Consider the following 20,394-nt stretch of genomic DNA (forward strand, 5'->3'; position numbering starts at 1 on the left):
CATGATCATCTCTATGTAAAGGAACAGGAAGAAAAACAAATCTATATGGTTTTATTTATTACAATGAAAACCACAATGTTGTTTTTATGTTTTGGCAAATGTTTCAGTAAATTAGTCTCTTAATCTTGTTAATATAACATTGGAGAATCAAATTACGGATAACTTTCTTATCCTTTTCCAATAAAAAGCATTTATTGGTGTGAATGAACTGTTTAATTCCCTGTCCAGGGATTCAATTGAAAGATCAAATCTTTTACATTTAAAGGTAACCTTTTTTTTTGAAAATAAGGAAAATATGTTATTTAAAAGGAAAACCTTCAGAAGATCAGTGCTAAAAGATAAATTGTCTACTCTTTAAAACATTTGTCATGATTCATGGATTTTCAATTTCTGAATCATAAAGGGTTCTGGACAGATCAAATTGGTTATTTATCATATTTATCTTATATTAATTTGAGTGACTGTTGAAATAAATTAATGCATGGTATTGTTCGGTTTTGTCCTGAATAAAAATATGTTAACTAATCTTAAACCAAACAGAGCACACTGTGGATTCATTATTATAATCACAGTTTTAACTCAAGAATTAAAATTTTCAGAGAAGTACAAATTTTCTATAGGCTTATATGCTAAATTTGGCAAATCCAAAAACATCAAATTTCCATAAAAATAAAAATTTCCCTTTATCTATTAGGAATGGGTTTAATCCACCGAAAATATAAAAAATTCACAGTCCAGCAGTCCAATTAAGTCGAATGATAAATGGAGTTTTAAATACATCATATCATAACTAAAAAGTTTCTTCAACTAAATATTTAAACGCTACGGTCTATACTTCCTGTTTGGCCAGTGTGCGTTTGACCTATGCTAAAAGCTTATTATTTCTGTTGGCATGTCAGCAAGTTTGTAATCACAATAGATCAATTATATAGTCATATAGATATTGGATATTCTCAGGAATAACACATCACAGACAATTGGGATTTCTCCTCGGTCTTTGCTGACTGGAATATTAGTCAACAATAGTTTTATGATATATATGAAAGTGACCGTTCACTGCATAATCTCTTTATAAAACATCCTCAATTCTCTAGTAGAACAACTTTCTGACTGAGAGAGAGAAAGCAACATATGTAGAGATGTAATAATTCATCATGAAGAACCAAAATCTGATGAAATCTAACTATACTAATTTGAATATGAAAAAATACTGTATTAAAAATGGTTTTTCTTCATTGAAGTTTAGTACTCAAACATAAAATGTTGGCCTAAAATAAAAAGAATACACACAGGGATTAAAAATTTACTTGTTTTTCCTCTTGAAAAAGATAAAAACTGTCAGGACATCTGCACCTTGTTCTAGATCACATGCAGGTGCAGATCCAGAGGGGGGGTTCCGGGGGTTGGAACCCCCTTTTTTTTAGACAATCAATGCATTTGAATGGGGACATGTAATTGGAACCCCCCCTTTGTCCTGGGTTAGGAACCCACCCTTTTTAAAATGGCTGGATCCGCCCCTGACATGACCCCAAAACTCTAAGTTGGAAGTGAATTTCTAAACATTAAAAACCAGACATGTACAATGTTTTTTTCTATTTTTTATGTTAAAGAGTACCAATAGTTGCTTCAGGGGATAATTCAATCAAATTAACAGAACATTCTGTCAGCTGTAACTCAATATATGGACTCATATATCACACTGCAGTCTAAATTCAGTTTGACAGGTTATTCACATTTTACCACATCAACTAAATCAGTACTTCAGAATTCAGTTATTATATTCTGGATGAGACAAACAGGTCAACATTACTTTACTTTTTTTATATATACTTTTTCTTGATGTTGATGATCTATTGAATTCATCTTATGAAGTGTATATTATTTAGACTGGGTTAGATAGAAGTGTTTGTTGTCATGTTACGTCTGAAGATTTCAATTAAAGTAACATTTGAAAACTGTTACATGGATACACACACAGATATCATGCTTTTGGTAAAACTTGCTCAAGTTCTAGCAAAAAAACAATTTTCAATTTGTTTTAGGATTTCTTGTTGATGATCACTGAGCCAAATGTTTGTCTATCATTGTTTGATTAAATAATTTTATTTTGTTCTTGTATATTTTGTATTAATGTCATTGGACCAAATTTTAGGATAACATACTATTATATCATCTTTATTATAGCCAAGGGTAACATTACACTCCCCACCCTTGGCGGATTGAGAAAGACTTTAGGAGACACAAGGTAATCATTTTCATTGGTTGCAGTCCTAACTGGCTGCATCCAACCAAAAAGCACCTATAACATGATCATGTGTAAAAGTAGAAAATGTAGGTAAACAATTGTCACATGCTGATTGTGCAACAAGTCTTTACCACCCAAAACATACCATGATATTTATTGACAATTAAGAGCGGATTCCATTGAGTGTGTAGCCAAAGGTAACATATTTGGTTAGCTTGCCTGTTAGCTGAACCATGAAGTCATGGTTAGCTTAGGTAAACTACCCTACTTTAAGAATAGACTAGTCCAATAGAAAATCAATCGATCTGTCTGTTGGACTATGCTATTTCGAAAGGAGGTTAGTAAACCTGACCTAATAATGACTTCACGGTTCAGCTAACAAGCAAGCTAACCAAAGATATAACTTTCGCTACACACTCAATGGAATCCGCTGTAAATGTTTTAATCAACTAATAGAAGTTCCTGTGTGTGTTCCTTGAACAAATGTTGAAATGTCAAAGTTTTTTTTTCGTTTCCAGCTTCACCAAGTATGTAGACTATAGACGCTACTGTGTTTTACCTCCACACTGAAGAGAGTTCAAGTGCTATCATTGGTCAGGAATAATGTATTGTGACTTTAATCAACCGATAGATGGCACAACATTGTTATCACAAATGTTGGCTTGATCTTGCAAGGGTGGAGAGGAGGGGAGTGGATCGTAACCCTTGGCTAGCGAAGATGACTATTTTCTGTTTGTGTGCCATCGTTTCAAGGCTATATTAAAATCACCCCAAAGGATTGAACATAGCTCCCAAAACAACTGTAGTTGCCAACCTTAACATTACATAACAAAACTGATTTTGCAAATATCATACAATTATTGCTGTGGAACACTAATTTCAACCTAAAGTAAACCAAAGCATATAAATGTAATCTTAAACATATATCCTTTGATCACATCTGTATGAATCAAAGAAATACAGTAGGAACTAAATGCAGCGAAGACTCAATCATTTGTCATGACCTTCAATCTACTGAATTCATGACTTCAAGTCAAGGTCTTACCTTTGGTAAACAAATACAAAAAAAAATGGATCTGACTGATTTAACTAGCAAGTATGTTTAATAATAAAGAACTCTACATATCTTTTGTCAAAGGATTTCTAGGGGAGAGAATTAATTAAAGGACAAGTGCACACACTTTACGAAAAAGCTCTTTGTGTCCTGAGGTCTAGAAAAGATGTGAGTTATAATAACCAAATTGGACAAAGATTACCAAATATTTGACACTAACACTGGTTTCATAATTTGAGAAACTATTTGCATTCTGGAATAATATTTTCAAAAATCCAACACCACACCGAAAAGATGATTTATGATATCCAAAACAATGAACACAAATGAAGTTACCTTTACTTTCATATTTATACAGATACAAATAAAATAACCAAGAAATTTGTTAAGATTACTTAGAAAACTAACAAGAACAGACTGCCACAACAGCTGAAGAGAATTCTGAAATTGGACATGTAATAACTTAAACCTGCTCTTATTACCTCAATCAGAAAAGTGAGAAGAAAATTCTTTTCTAAAAACCTCTTGCAGCGCCATACAGACCCTCGTTAATAATCAAGCAATAAAAGTTAATCATAAGTATTATATAACTATAAATACATATCATTCATCATTTTATATTAATCTTACATCAATTTGTATAAAAAGCCTGAAAAAAAAATTTCACACTGTAGAGAAATGATATGATATATTTGTGTCCTGGCTGTAATTGATCTCTGATTATCAACAGGATACAAGTCTTATCAGTCAGTGTGATGTGCTTCAGTCTAGTAACAGACAGACAAATAAGAAAATCAAATAGGAAACCAGTAATAATTTGATTTATATTTCAAATATCTCTGGTGGACATTACATTTTGTTTACTGAGACAGTTTATTCGTTGCAGTGACGTAACAGTCAGTACTTTATTTCAACAAAATGAAAGAATTTTCGTCTTGTACTGAAAATCTTGCCGGTTCTCTGCATTATTTCAAGTTAAAGAGTAAAGGGACTCTCTAATCAGATTTCTTTCAGTTTGGGTATTTAAAGATTGTATAGATCTTCTAATAAAGGGCTATTCCCTGCAGAGCTTGCTGACATAGATGATAAAGTTTTGTGGATTAGACACATTCATTTTTTTTAAACATAATATCAAGAAACAATAAACTCTCCTCTAGAAATGTTAGCATGCAAAAGTGTAATAATATTCCTTTTACAGCTTGGAAACACTCAATAATATCATCAAGTGAAATTTACAAAAATCGGATTCAGAATTAGAAGTAAGCCTGGATTTTCATGGAGGATGCAAAAAAATATACAATATAAGAAATTGCACCTTACACTAGAAATGTGTAGAAAGTTGGGCAGTGATATTAGGCTTAGGGTGGGTGGTAACAGGATTTGGAATGAGAAGGGTTTTTCTAAATATCTATAATGCTATTGATCAGATCAAAAGTCCTAAAACTCAATCATAATAATCTGTAATTTAACTTATGAGCTAAAAAAAACCCCACTACAATTGCTTTTATGGAATCCCAATTAAACAATAAATGAGGATGGATTGATTGTGGCCATTCAGGTCATATCTTATAATAATATGTAGCTTGGAAATTATATGTAATTAACATGTTTTTTTATTGCTGGTATAATGCATCTGAGACCAATTCAAATCAGGAAGAGAGGTAAAAAATAAAGTATACTGTTCTACAAAAACAATTAAGTTGGAAGTAATCATCCAAGTAAACCTTATAACATTACAACATCTCTTCCGGACACGACAATAAAATCAGCCAACACCGTATAATGACGAAAAAACACAATCATAATAACATCACAAATTAATATCATAACACGATTATATCCTCCAGTCTTACAATGCAATATTGGTAATATCAACTTTATAAACCAATACATAAAAGTTTATCATAATTATAGCAATGTTGTTGTTCAGAGACAATCAAACTTCTCTGTTGAGCATTGATAGGGCTTTGAAAAATAAATATTTTAGACAGAGCAATAAGAAAAGAAGAGGGGAATGTAAACAGCAGCAGATTGTTAACTTTACAGGGAAACAGTTGCTTCAAAGTAATAATCCTGCAACCTATTGGTTAGAAAAGAATGACAGATTTGCATGCGACCAAACAATCCCAATATGTATTGTAAAATAAGCATATTCTCTAAAAAAAACAACACAGTACTTTTATCACTATTCTTCATATTAACACTACATGTATCCTATAGCTCTGAATTCTGTACACCATTCCAACTGAGAATAAAGTTTGAACAGAATCGTCCTTTAAGGTTTAGGAATCTTACAATGAGATTAGTAAAGCTTGAATGGATCACAGAGTAATTATAATATTGCGTAACAAACATTCCCTAAGGCAAAACTTTATCTGCAAAATATTGAACAAAACAGCTGCTGCCATTTATTTCACCATACAAGTACATTCATAAGAATTATACAGAATATAAATCTTTGCATTGATATTGAAATAATGAAGATTTATCTTCAAATATCAAAGTGATAAGGACTAAAAGTCTTTGTCTGAAGTTGATATCCTACCTAATATAAAGGAGATACTGGATACTCTATTACCCCCAGCTAAGACTTCTCAAAAGTAACAGTAGAGAGAAAGTATTTCAGTAGCAATGGCAATTCAACTATTTAGAATACAATAAAATGCTTTGCTGAGTGCAGCATGATACGACCACAGAGGTTGAACAGTTGGGGCAAATATGGATACAATATTCGAGCTTGATACAGCTTATGATGGCGGCATCTGTAAAACTAAGGATGATTACCACTTGGGGCCTTTGGTTCAATATACATTGTACATGTAGCTAGCTTCAAGGATAGTAGCATCCCTCTATTAAATCATGATAGGACAGTACACCTTTCCTATATTTCCATGATAGGACAGTACACCTTTCCTATATTTCCATGATAGGAAGCAAGCTCTGGAATATTGTTTTAACTAAGAGATTCACACTTCATATATAATACAGCCGATGGAATGTTGCTACATAAAAATAGAAAGTCCACAATTGACAATTTAGAAATTTTGTTGTAAAGCTTTGTTTTCAACTCGTCAGACCCTCATTCTCAATTGCAATTCTTTCATTAAGAATGGGGAATTTAAGTGTAAATGGTAGAGAAGTCAAATATATTTATACTATTGCAAGAGGAAAGACAATTAAATTGCATATGCTCGAACATCTTTTTGTTTGAAAAAGTCATCCTTTAAATCAAGGATTTGTATAGTTAACTATACAAATCCTTGTTTAAATATAGTCAAAGAAATTTCATTTCTAAACATTTTTCAAAAGGAATAAACAAGGATTAAAATATTCTCTAGTCAAAATAAAAAAGGCTGTGAATTAAAGCCTTTTATTACTATTTCCAAAAATTAAATGAAGCATAGAAATCCTCAGTCTTTACTAATCACCATGTACATAACAATTAGTCAACAGTAATGTAGGAAAACACTTAAGTCAATGTAAAACTGTCAGGAAATTCGGCAACTTTTTGTATTTGTTAAATGTACCATAATCATTTTGGCTAGAACTACATAGAAATTAGTAAAAATCTTATGCAATTTGGAGAGAAATGAAGGCTATAAATGTAAAACTGTAATACATCAAATGTTAAGAGCTGGAAATCATTTTATAAAACATATTTAATTACTGCAGGAAATTTACATTTTTAGAAAGCTGTTAACAGTGAAAAATTTCTTACAGTGTGGTTTTTTACTATTGTAAGTTAAGACACAAAAATCACACTTAAACCACTCCTGTTGGTTGTTTTAATCAGATATTTTCATATTAGAAACTCAATAAAGTTCTTTACAGAAGTTCAATCAAGGTTCTTGCATGATGGTGATGATGGATGGCAGTTTAACATCCAGCGGCAAAATTAAACACAAATGCAGAACGCGAACATGATAATGTAGTACAAGTATTGTGATGCCTAAGCACTTAATCTTTGGTAACGTGGTTCCTTATTGGCACTGCAAATAACAATTACAGTATAAGCCCTGCGTTGTACTAGACCAACACACTGAGTTATATTTTAAACTTACTTAGTTACTACAAACGGTAAGTCAATGGGTAGACATACAATATCTAGCTGAGAAATATTAATTATTCTGACCAAGGTGACCAGTACTTGCTATTACTCCTAAATGGAGAAGCAGCATATATAAATTCTAAAAGTCCAACATGCTTCCACGAGACTTTTGAGGCAGTTATCTTAGGTTCTTGAGTGAAAATTTGGATAAGGCTTTTGGACTTCTTTTAAATTTTATATTTTTAAATGAATAAAAATATCTACTGTTAACTAATCATTTATTATATACTGTTACAAATTTTGATTTCCTGGATACGACCAATTTTATGGAAACTGCCATACAAAAGGTGATATGAAAAATTAAAGTTATGAACTGAGAAATACTTGACCCTTTTAATACTTCCAATTTTTAACAATTACTCTTTATTTGTTGTTATAATAAAGTTAAATGTTTTAAATAAATAAAAGACATTAATCATACTGTTTATTGACTTTTTGCAGATAATAAAAGTAGTTTTTATTCTAACTTTAAGAGGAAATTCACGCCTGAAGAGTTTGAATGGATACTGGTGTTTTATTAGTCTGCTGCTGAGTAAACAACATACAAAATGACCTCAAAGTTACCTTAAACCACCTTTTATATAAAAAGCAATAACATAACTTATTTAACTTCAAGTGACAAATAGTTGTTTGTAATGACAAATTTGATATTGTGTTATGATAACAATATGTCTGTTTAACATTACATATTGGGTGACAGATTTCGTAGATGTGTATCTGACAGGTGTCCTTGTATTGTACTTACTAGGCCAAAAAGTTTATTTATTTTCACCACGTGCACTAACCTGTATGACTGAACATTTGAAATTAGACTTAGGAGATAACTGTATTGTATTTTAAGCTTGGCCTTCGTAAAACGTAGATTTTACTGTCGCAAATTGAGTTTACCTAGCGACCAATATTTGCAACAGTAAAATCAAGTTTTACGAAGGCCAAGCTTAAAATACAATATACAGTTATCTCCATTCTAATGCATCATATTAAAATAAATAATTTTTAATAAATAATTTTGCGTAAAATGACATAAATGAAAGAGCCTGCGAAACTGTTACATTGTCTTTAGCAACTAAATAATGTGACGTCATATGATACCCAAGATGTCAAACATATACATTTCGTACACTTCAAAATGGTTTCAACGTTGACAAAAAGAAGATTCTAAGGCTCAAAATGTGACGTTCATGTTTATTTTTTTGAGAAATTACATATATTAATAAAAATTGGATTTCGAAAAGGTGGCGTTCTTAGTTACAGACTGGTAGAAATTGTTACCCCTTCAAAATATTTGTCAACATCCAATAAAAATTATCGTTACTAACCAATTGCATTAGAATGTACAGTTTTACATATATGAAAGTTGTCCAAACTAAACTGCACGAGTACAGTGGTCTCAAAAATGTAAAATAAAAAAAAAAAATAGAAAAATATTTTCATGCATAGCCGAAAGTATGAAGGATGCCCACCTCCTAGTGCCAGATATTATCTCTGTGTTGGAGACCCTTTGGTAGCCTTGGACTGTTTTTGGTTTTGTTTCTTGGGTTTAATTGTTGTGTCTTTGACACTCTTCTCTTTGTCCCTGTTTTCATTCTCAATTTCAATACATAAGAAAACCATGTATGATATTAACATTAATAAAAGCTAAAATCAACTATTTTATTGCTGCTATAAGTAAGCCCCCTTTCATGTACAATTTCAATTATGCTGTAAGCTAGAAATCCTTGTAAGATCTGTGAAAAGATTCCTTATAATTATACTTGAGAAAGATGCTACAAGATATTTTTTAGAGCTGATTACGAGTTTCCAGGGAAAAGCTGATTATAGTTGTATTGATGGGTGCAGTCTTCCATAATTTTTACATCGTTTCAATTATTTTCTTCATCAAAATTACTATTCCTCCATACTTTTTTTTTCCTTAGACGAACAGCCATATATTGTAGAACTGATTCGTACAAGATTTTGTTGCTATCCAAAATTTAACGGCCTGAGAACAAAAATACATCAGAAAAATTTGAAAAATACATGCTGTTGCATAACACATTGTTTCGTGTTCAGGGACGAGAAACAATAATTCACAGGAAATTAAACAGATAATGATAAGACGATACAAAACCATTACGCTGTCAATTTGTGTGAAGAGACGGAAATAAAATGTCAAGACACCATATGCACGCACTTTAAAATTTGTATTTTACTGTGTTTAATCCCTTGTTTCTAACTAAATTGAATCTTAAAAAGGATAAACCACAAATGAGAATTAGAAAAAACAATGTTTGTGGCTTAGCCTGGTCCTGGATTTGTAATACATTTTTATATGTCAGCGAAATGGCAATTTTATACATTGATTCAATTATGTAATTATTTGACAATGACGAGGCCTGTTCAATATGTTTCCACCATGTCTTGAAAACCATGTCTTTAAATGCATATTGATAGAATAATAAGAATGTTTATGGTGATACAAGTTGTATTAAAACTATAACTAGTGCATTATCTAAATTATCTCATTAGACATGGCAGCGTGCTTTTATATAGATTTACCATTAAAGTACATTTCGATGCTAGAAAACATTTCAAACAGAATTATTCACGATTTTGCTACATAAAAATCTTAGTTGTTTTGACATTACATATATCAATTTGTAAGCATTAGAAAATGTCATATTTATTGTCCATTTAAAATTCTTTCATAGAAATTCCAAAAGGGGAAATATTTTACATAGTTGTGGTATAAAAATCAATTTGTTTTTTACACTACAAACTATGTACAATAACACTAAAATATGAATAAAATGTGATGTGTCAATGAGATAACAACCTTTCAACACCATTCACCAATAAAGATATATCTTATTACATATGAAAGCATATTTGCTGAAAAAAAGTATTTTTTACTGTTGCCTTTCTTCTTAAAGTAAGCATGGACAGTTTGGACTAGAGAGCATACAGTTTCAATTATATTTGCATGCAAGCAGTCAAGCAATAAACAAGAATGTCGAAATGGACAGTGCATCCTTACTTCATGAGTTGGACAAAGTATCATTGATATAGCTGAAATAGTTGGTACTATAATAACAAAAGTTACTCAACTGATAATGCAATATATGACCTATAAAATTTCAATCTTGGTATCTATGAATATACTATAGGTATATACAATATAAAACATTTCCACATTGTAAGTTATATTTTAAAAGTAAATATGATGGCTATTGAACATTACAGTCATGCCATTATAGCACACATACCTATTGCAGCTATGCTCCAGATATCTACAATGTGAGTGGATGTATTAGAGGCTTTTTCAGACTTAATATCTTCTTTGTTCCATAAAATCTTTGGAGCTTTATGTCTGTGCATGTAGGACCCCTCCTTCTCAAATTCTTCACCCCAGGGATTCCAACCATTATCGTCATCCTCTGTGATTTCTGAAAAAAAAGAAGAAGAATTGAATGGTATTTTTACATTTTGACCTTTCGATGCCTGTTCTGTAATTCGTTTACAAAGACTAGAAGAAATAAATCATAAATACAGTATAGCACTTAGAGCTGGTGTTAATGGTAATGTATGTATATGCTTTTAGATTGGCTAGAGGTAATGGGGGAGGGTTGAGATCTCATAAACATGTTTAACCCTGCCGCATTTTTGCGCCTGTCCCAAATCAGGAGCCTCTTGCCTTTGTTAGTCTTGTTTTATTTTGAATTTTAGTTTCTTGTGTACAATTTTGAGGTTAGTATGGCTTTCATTATCACTGAACTAGTATATATACTTGTTTAGGGGCCAGCTGAAGGACGCCTCCGGGGGCGGGAATTTCTGGCTGCATTGAAGACCTGTTGGTGACCATCTGCTGTTGTCTGTTCTATGGTCGGGTTGTTGTCTCTTTGACACATTCCCCATTTCCATTCTCAATTTGATGAAGAAATATCAGTATAAAGAACTGCAATGTTATTTAATATTTGTATCCATTTGTGAGTGAAAAAAAAAGAAAACATGGAGAATAAGTCAATGAGCAATCAAGCAGACTACAATCTAGAAGTCAAAATACAATATCTTGAAGAGTGACACTATTAAAGGATGCTAAACAAGAATGCGTCCATAGTACACGGATGCCCCACTCCCACTATCATTTTCTATGTTCAGTGGACCGTGAAATTGGGGTCAAAACTTTAATTTGGAATTAAAATTAGAAAGATCATATCATAGGGAACATGTGTACTAAATTTCAAGTTGATGTAACTTTAACTTCATCAAAAACTACCTTGACCAAAAACTTTAACCTGAACTTTGCACTATCATTTTCTATGTTCAGTGGACCATGAAATTGGGGTCAAAACTATAATTTGGCATTAAAATTAGAAAGATCATATCATGGGGAACATGTGTATTAAGTTTCAAGTTGATTGGACTTCAGCTTCATCAAAAACTACCTCGACCAAAAACTTTAACCAGACGGACGAACGGAGGCACAGACCAGAAAACATAATGCCCCTCTACTATCGTAGGTGGGGCATAAAAATACGGCATAAAAATACTAAGATAAAACTAGGGACCCCATTGAGGAGGTTCAAACTTAAATTAATCTGATGATACAGGAATCATGATTTTGTCCAACTCTAATACTAGTCACTATACTTCCATTTAGATTTCATACAGAATAGTCATGAACCTGACCAAGCTGACTCATAAAAACAACCCTCATATAATACCAAAAGTAAATAAGTGTACTTATTAAAAATTTTCAGTCACTTCATCATATACAGATTCAGGGGGAAATGAAACTTATAATGTTGAAACTGTTAAATAAATAATTACAATACATTGTTGTGTTTTTATTATGTAGGCGAAATTCAAATTTTTGTTCAAGAAAATGAAAATTATCTGATTGTACTTTTACACTAAGACATTATATTATAATAATCAATATTAAATGTCAACATCAGAAGAAAAGGACAAATGATGTAAATCAGAAAATCTCTTTCATATCAAGCTAATGTCAAAGACTAATTCATATTTGATTTTTATCTTTTTGTGCAATAACTTTTTGAACACAAAAACTTCAAGAATACCAAAGGTAAAACAAATGTTATTAACGTAGGAAGAAAAAGTTACAGATGAAAAACTCAATTTTTTTCTATGATAATTTTACATAATTAAAGGCACAACAAAATAAACACTGTATTTTGAAAACATGCTGAAAAATTAAGGTCAGTAAGAAGGCAAATAATTCATTTAATTTTCTTTTAAATTTTTTGACTGGTTTAAAAAGTGAACTGTTTTGTTTAAGCGTGATTGTTCATAATGACAAAAAACTTATGGGTATAATATGTGTATAGACACTAAAAATTGGGGTTAATAGATTTAGTGGAAACACAAAAAAATTTTATAAGGCCTAAGACATCATGATTTGCATAACTAATCAGTGACATGCATAGTCGTACTAAATTGATTACAAGTAAAAATTTCAATTTCATATGTGTCTTTCTAAATTGACAAGATAAAAGTGGGAAGCGAAATTCATTTAATTCAAATTGGATGTGACATTTTAATAAGAGCAAATCATGTTAAAAAGCAGACAGTTAGATTAAAAGTCAGCTCCATCACAAATCTAATTTAAATGTAAATTCCAAAATAATTTGTTATCAAAGGACTTTGTTTTTCGACCCCTTTATTCTTGTATATCAAAGATTTCTATAGGCAGAGGTTAATAAATAATTCACTATGTGCATGCTGAGCATAAATATTTATATTGTCTATTATCATAGTATGCATTCTTTGAATAATTAATTATGAGATAATTATAATATGTAATATAAGATAATACACAGTGGGTTATGAAGAAGACATAGAGTTCATACTATACACAACCCTTTGAATATTTTAGATTAAGATATCGCTTTACTCTTCATATCCAGCAGCTCTTTCCATGAAAAATTCTTTGAAAAAAACTCTTGTAAGTCGTGACTACCGGTAGTCTAGAACTATTTCAGTATATTAACTTTAATATATGACCAGTTTAAATCTTAAGATTTTATGTGAAATGAGTCACTTTTTGTTGGATATTGTATGAAATACTGTTTACATAAAAAGAGTCCTGGTCTTTTATTTACAGCAATCAAATGAAACAATACCTTGTGTACACTTTTCAGAACAGGCATGAAATTAATTATTTATCATCTAAGAAAGAAAAGTTTTAAAGTGCTACTTTTCCATGGTATATTATACCACTAAACATCTTTTATCTTTTTTTCATTTATAATTTTCCAATATTTTATATTAGACTAAATCCTTTATCAGGTTTATCTCAGATTTATCTAAAATTGTCAAGTAGTGAGGTGGGTGTGAAAACATCTTTGTGTGCCACACTCTACACACTTCATGTCAAGTATTGATTGTAAGGCTTGACCATTTTCAAAATGTAATTGAAAGATGTGTTTGCCCTGAAAGAGAGAGGGATACAAATAGTAGTATTATTGGAAAGATTACAACATGTCCTATCTTTATTTTCAATAGAAAATCAAATTAATTGGCTCCTTTTGTTTATGAAATTCAAACTAGCATTCTAAAATTTCAAAGAGTCTATAAAATCACAAATGTTCCTCTCTCTTGAGTCTAACAGCTACAGTTTATAATTGCACATGTTTTTTTAAGTCTTTCAAAATTGAATTTCTATAATAATAAAGGTACATATATAATGATTTTTTTTAAATGAAATTACTGATAATAGTTGTATCTTCCTTTAACATGTTTAATAAAGAATAAATCAATTTAGGAATACCCATTAAAGTTATGTATACAAATATAGACATGTTACAATATAAGTCATTTATCTTAATTAAATTTAGACTTTTATCATCTGGAATGATGGACCATACTTAAATTATATGTGTTCTAATCCACCTCTGAAAGGAAATTTAAAGGATCAAATTTATTGGGCCATAAAGTTTATATAACAGTCTGAAAAACAAGTGTAGGTTTTAATGACATGAATTGTATCCCCTTGTTGTATGTAATCAAGAAAGTGGAAAATTGAATCTTTCTGCCTCCAGAAATTTAGATGGTTTTACTCAATAATTAAATTTGAAGTTCATATTAACTTTATTTTTTTGTTTAGTTGTCTAGACGCCATGAAGTATAAAAGTGTTAGTTTTGAGGCATTTTGAAAGATTCATAATGAGATTTAATGATAGAGTTTCTATTTTTGTTAATGGTATTAAAACACTGATGGACAGTTCTACATACTAACTACAGTTTATTTCATTATCCTTTTGAACAGCTAAATTAGTAGATGCATGATATATCTGACCAAAATACAAATATTTGGATCAATATTAGTGTTTTTGAAATTTCATAGCCCAATACAGGTTTTAAGCTTTACAAACATTTGTCATACAGCTAGGCCTTATATAAATTAGGCTGTTAGTTTTCTCGTTTGAATTGTTTAACATTGTCATTTAGGGGCCTTTTACAGCTGACTATGCGGTATGGGCTCTACTCATTGTTGAAGGCCATATGGTGACCAGTAGTTGTTAATTTCTGTGTCATTTTGGTTTCTTGTGGATAGTTGTCTCATTGGCAATCATACCACAACTTCTTTTTTTATACTTATACATGTACTCAAAAAAAAACAAAGAACATACCCAACAAATTAACACATTTGCAAGATGTCCTTTGCAAGTGCTACATCTGAGCACTTAAGTACAAGGATAAAAGCAACAAGATGCTCAATATAATGTTCTATGTACGAGCTGACATTACCTAGGTTTGGGTTAAGATATTTTTGTGGAAATGATTAAACATCTCAGTTTATTGCCCATTCCAAATCTATAGCTGTACTAATTAATACAACAACAATTATAAGCCTTTTATATCTACTTTTACTGATTATTGTGCTTGGTCATGTTGACCTTAAATCCTTTTAGTGGTTACATCCTTATCATTTCTCCTTCTATCACACAAAATATTGATGAGACTTTTTATTACAGATAATGGATTTAGCATTTCCATCAAATAAATTATCTTGTTTCCTTGATAATCTGCATGCACTTTAAATGATTTATGCATTAGGGAATTCTGGATACATGTACTTTTATTCAATTCAGAAGAATTGCTGATTTAAGAAAGCTTAAGGGATTATGCCATGAATAAACTGTGAAATTTAAAAAATGTTATTTCAAAATTTTCATCTTTTTAACACTTTTTCAGAAAGCAAAATTTCACTGCAAAGGCAGCAAACAAGAGATAACATTTGAAAAGCAGGACTAATTTCATCTTTTACATTTGAAACACATGTAAAAACATTACCATGTAACCAATATATTATTTTAGGAATAAATTGTCACATGATTGTGAAACTGGTATAAAAGTCAAATAAGGAAATCTACACCTTTTTCAACATAACTGACATAACACAAAAATGCAAAGATCAATTTCTTACATTACAGACACAATATTAACTTTGAGAACCCAGAAGTGGCTTGACAGACCTCTTACAAATCAATGAATTCATTGTCACATGGAAGTATTATAGTAAAATAAATATGTCTTTCATTGCAGCGTAATGATTAGGCAAAGTTGCAAGGATTGTACTTAAACATTTTGAAATTGATTTAAACAGTACTTTATTTACTTCCTTAGACAATATATAAATATTAAAAAGGTTTTTCCTTGACATTTTGAGAATTGGACAAAACAATACAAAGTGTCAGATATGAAAATGACTATTGATTATCACAATGTATTGAGGAATAAATTTGTGTGAAATTCCTTCTTTGAATGGCGTTCCTGTGTGACTGACAGAAAACACAAGAAATAGCAGGCTCTACCAATACCCAATTATATAAAAGGTGTTATCATAAATTGATCAATGCTTTTTCTAAGTGCTTCAGTTAACTTAAATTTTACAAGTATAATACAACTTCATTATATTTCACTAAAGGCTGAGAAATTAGGAGATTATAAATTGTATTGTATTTTAAGGCTTTAGTAAAACGTAGATATTGCTGTCGCAAACTGAGTTTACCAAGCAATGTGTATAGATTAAGACTTTCTTAGTAACAGACTGGTAAAACTTAGAATCTTATAACCCTTCAAAAAATTTGTCAAAGTCCAATGAAAATTATCTTTACAAATTAAACAAACTGCATTAGAATATATGTGGTTGGGAATTACACTTTTTTCTTCTTTTCTTGATTAATTTTACTTCAATTTTGTTGCATTTACATTTATTTAATATTACCAGTATATCAACATTTTTATACATTTATTCTGCATGTCTAAATATGTAACAGGTGTGCATAGCATGAAATGACATTACTCACATCCACCAATATTTGAAAGTGTGTAGGAGATAAAGATTTAAATGCATTGTCTTTGGTTTTAAATTCAGAAAGAAAGAAAAACTCAAACGCACCATATATTTTTCTGCATTAATCATGCTAGAACTAATTTTTCGAGACGATATAAAGTGAACCTTATTCTAGTGCATTTTCTACATAATTGATAGAAACTGCATATATCGTGTAAAATAACGTTTGATCATAAAGTATTTGATACCCTTAATACACCTTAGTCTAAAAACTTGATCAAACATTATTATTCTGTCATCTCATCAATTTTTAATGAAATCAACATCATTACAATTTAATATGAAATATATCTCTGCAAATCTTTGCTTCATAATTGGTGATGATTCACCATATATCTTGTATATATATTGTACATTCAAAGGTTACATTCATTTGCGGACTGTAGACAAGATATTGGTATCTAAAATTCATTTGTACTGGTTTTAATATTGGTCTGTTACTCATTTTATGGTTATTTTTCCCCATCATTTTCTGACAATAAAATGGTAACTTTTATAAAATATATTTGTTTAGGGGCCAGCTGAAAGACGTGTCTGTGTGCGGGAGTTTCTCGCTGCATGAAGACCTATTGGTGACCTTCTGTTGTTGTCTGTTCTATGTTCGGGTTGTTGTCTCTTTGACACATTCCCCATTCTCAATTTTAACTATATATTAAAGCTAGCAATAAAAATTTATGAATGAAGAAATGGCCTCCTTTGAGTCAATATGAACAATAGAAAAGAGATCTAGAGCATGGGAAGTACATGTACAAATGTACATGTAGGGGTGAATTTAGCAGGTACATGTACATTTTGTACCATAACAGTAGTAACCAAGTTGGCTGGCTTATGAATGGTAGGGTGTTACACCCTGTATTACTGATATAAGAATCTACCTGAATCTATATTTGGATATGATATCTATCACTAAGTATTTGACTGTTTACATATACCTGTATAGATTATCTAACCTTTTGCTTTATCTGGTCTACTTTCTCTTTTTTTATTTAAGATAACCTACAAAGTTACTTTTCAGTACATATAAGACACCCTTTATTTAAAAACATGAGGAAAATTGTTTAAACTGAATACTAAAAAATTGTCAGTCTAAAATACCAACTATAAACAGAGTTCCCTATTTTTGTCTACTTCCAAACTTACAATATAGTATATACTGTAGTTTCTTTAAATTTATACCTTTAAAACCTAAATATTTATTATTTTCTTTTTTGATGGCTCATTTAACACATGTCACAACATACAGTGCCAGATCATTTCATGCTATTTCAGGAAAGGCTTCATACATTATAATGCCCTTAGAATTTAAAGTGCTACATGTAGTTATAATTTATACGATCATAACCTTGTCAATTTTTTTCAATAAAAACATTACACAAATCACTGAATTTACAATACCCATAGGCTCTTTTCACAAAAAATCTTACAACTAAAACAGATAGTTATCTATATACAGAAATGTTTATGATTGACAAGTATATATACATGTATCTTGTTAGATTTTTTAGAAATTTCTTTGCCTTCTTTGTACAGTTTAATCTGAGTTACATACATGAAGTTTAAAAAGTTCTGTTAATAGCTGTGCTGAATATTTTTTTGATTATTTTTTACAAAAAAGTTGGGATACAGTCATTCTTTCAGAGCTTATGCATGCAGCTGTTACATATCCAATCATCAGTTTTATGTAAAATACAATATACATGTATGCAATATATTTGTAGCAATTACACCCTCCTACATGTACAAATGTTACTTCTTTTGAATTACTTAATTTCAGAACTTTTATAATCTCAAGTAAATGGGGCATAAACAAAACATGCAACTCTTACAGAGGGCAATCTTTATTCTGAATAAATGTCCTCACATGTGGCACTTGCAATACCTCAAAGAAAGAGGATTGGGTTAATAAGGGAGTGTTGATACATCTATCTGGTGTGTTTTTTTTTAAATATTTTTATGGTGCAATAGAAAATGGAACTTTTTTCAAGTAATATTTAACTGTTATACTGACACCAGCATTCATTTTAAAATAAAGTTAAAAAAAGTTTTACATTTTGTACATGTACCAATAGTTTGTACATTTTTTGTACATGTTTAACATTTTTGAAATTTTGGTAAAAGTACAGCCTAAGATGAAAGAAAACAGATGCCTTTCTCCTTTGTTTTAATATCTTCCAAATGGATTCAATTTTAAAGTATATCAATATTGTGTACCTGTATTTATAATAACATACATGTATACAAATTGTATATGTGTATTTGGAACTATTTTATATAAATAGATTATTAAGATACAATACGTTTTGGAATGCTGTACACATGTTATGCAGGGGCCTTGACCTGTAAGATTATTATCCAATCAGCAAGGGGGTTTCCCAGTCACTTCTGCATGTGCTTCTCGTTTACTAATTGTTTTGCGAGATCATACTAATTAACCAATGAGATTGCTTATGAAGTTTTAATTAACCAATCAGCGCTTGTTAGCAGAGCTTTTGTTTTAAACGCGCAATCATAATTATTCTTAATGCAACGCTTGCTTGTAGCAGTCATTTTATAATTTTCGGGAAAATAATTTCTTAACCTGCCGTTTTTTAACAGGATCGTATATATTATTACATAGTATGGATTAGTATTTTCGTAGTGAAAATGAACCCAGAGATATACGAACGTGCAGACAAACGTATTAGAACATTATTGAACATTCCCGATTGGTATTTATTAACAGAAAGTGACATTCGTACTTTTGCAAGATATTTCCGACAGTCAGAAGGAAGTCGACGATTTGTTTATTGGAGTATTAAGCTCGATTGTGCAGCTTCGTGCAATGGCTGTTTTTTCTGTGGATACATTACAAAGATGTGCGTTTGCGCTACCAACGCGTCAGTAAGACGAGATTAACTTTTTCTGTCAACTGTATTTGAAAACGAACAGTATATATTTAAAATGTCTGACGACGAAGATATAACGTTTATGACAACATCTGAAAGACAATCTTTTGACAAAGTTAAGGCATGGGCCAGTGTGATGAAATTGACAGAAGCAACCGCCGATGCGATCGTGGAGCTTGGCTTTAGCAGTATGGAGGCATTGTCTCTCATAGAAGCGAACGATTTAGTGGAAACTAACATTCCAATTGGACAAAAGAAGCTTTTGTTGAAGGCAATCAAAAAGACTTTTTCGAACGATATAAATGCCGAGTCCGCAGAGACGACATCAACATCGAGTACATGCGTGAGGCATACAAAGGTTACTTAGACCCTTCCTTTTCTCATAAACAGCAAGTCATGAATGCCTTTGCATCCGCCCTAAGTCAAAAGCGTCCTTCTGATGCATAAACCTAAATTACTACCTTTTCACAGGTTTGGGATTATTTTTTGGAGTACCACAGTTTTTCAATTTGATTTTGCTTTCTTTGTAAATATGTTTATTGCGTATTGATATGCAAAGAAAATATTAAACTGTGATTCTTCTCCCAAACCTGTGTTTGTTCAATTTGTACTTAATACAATAACCAGTTAGCCTATGTCTTGGTCCCGCTACTTAACTCTGATTAGTGTAAATCAAGTGCCTACCTGCATTGTAACTCTTCAGCATTAGGTTTGGGCACCAAAGGGATAGCAACCTGGTTA

At 31.0% G+C, this 20,394-nt stretch overlaps 1 protein-coding gene across 1 annotated transcript in view; it reads right to left on the reverse strand.

The window, feature by feature from the left end:
• LOC139491082 (ribitol-5-phosphate xylosyltransferase 1-like) overlaps positions 1-20,394 on the reverse strand; it is a 56,779-nt gene that overhangs the window by 34,799 nt on the left and 1,586 nt on the right. Inside the window, exon 2 of the mRNA XM_071278395.1 lies at positions 10,653-10,832. Within this exon, the coding sequence (XP_071134496.1) occupies positions 10,653-10,832 (180 nt within the window). The remainder of the gene's footprint in view (positions 1-10,652; positions 10,833-20,394) is intronic.

This window comes from Mytilus edulis, chromosome 1 (genome assembly GCF_963676685.1).
Source record: "Mytilus edulis chromosome 1, xbMytEdul2.2, whole genome shotgun sequence".
In the NCBI taxonomy this organism is placed as follows: Eukaryota; Metazoa; Mollusca; class Bivalvia; order Mytilida; family Mytilidae; genus Mytilus; species Mytilus edulis.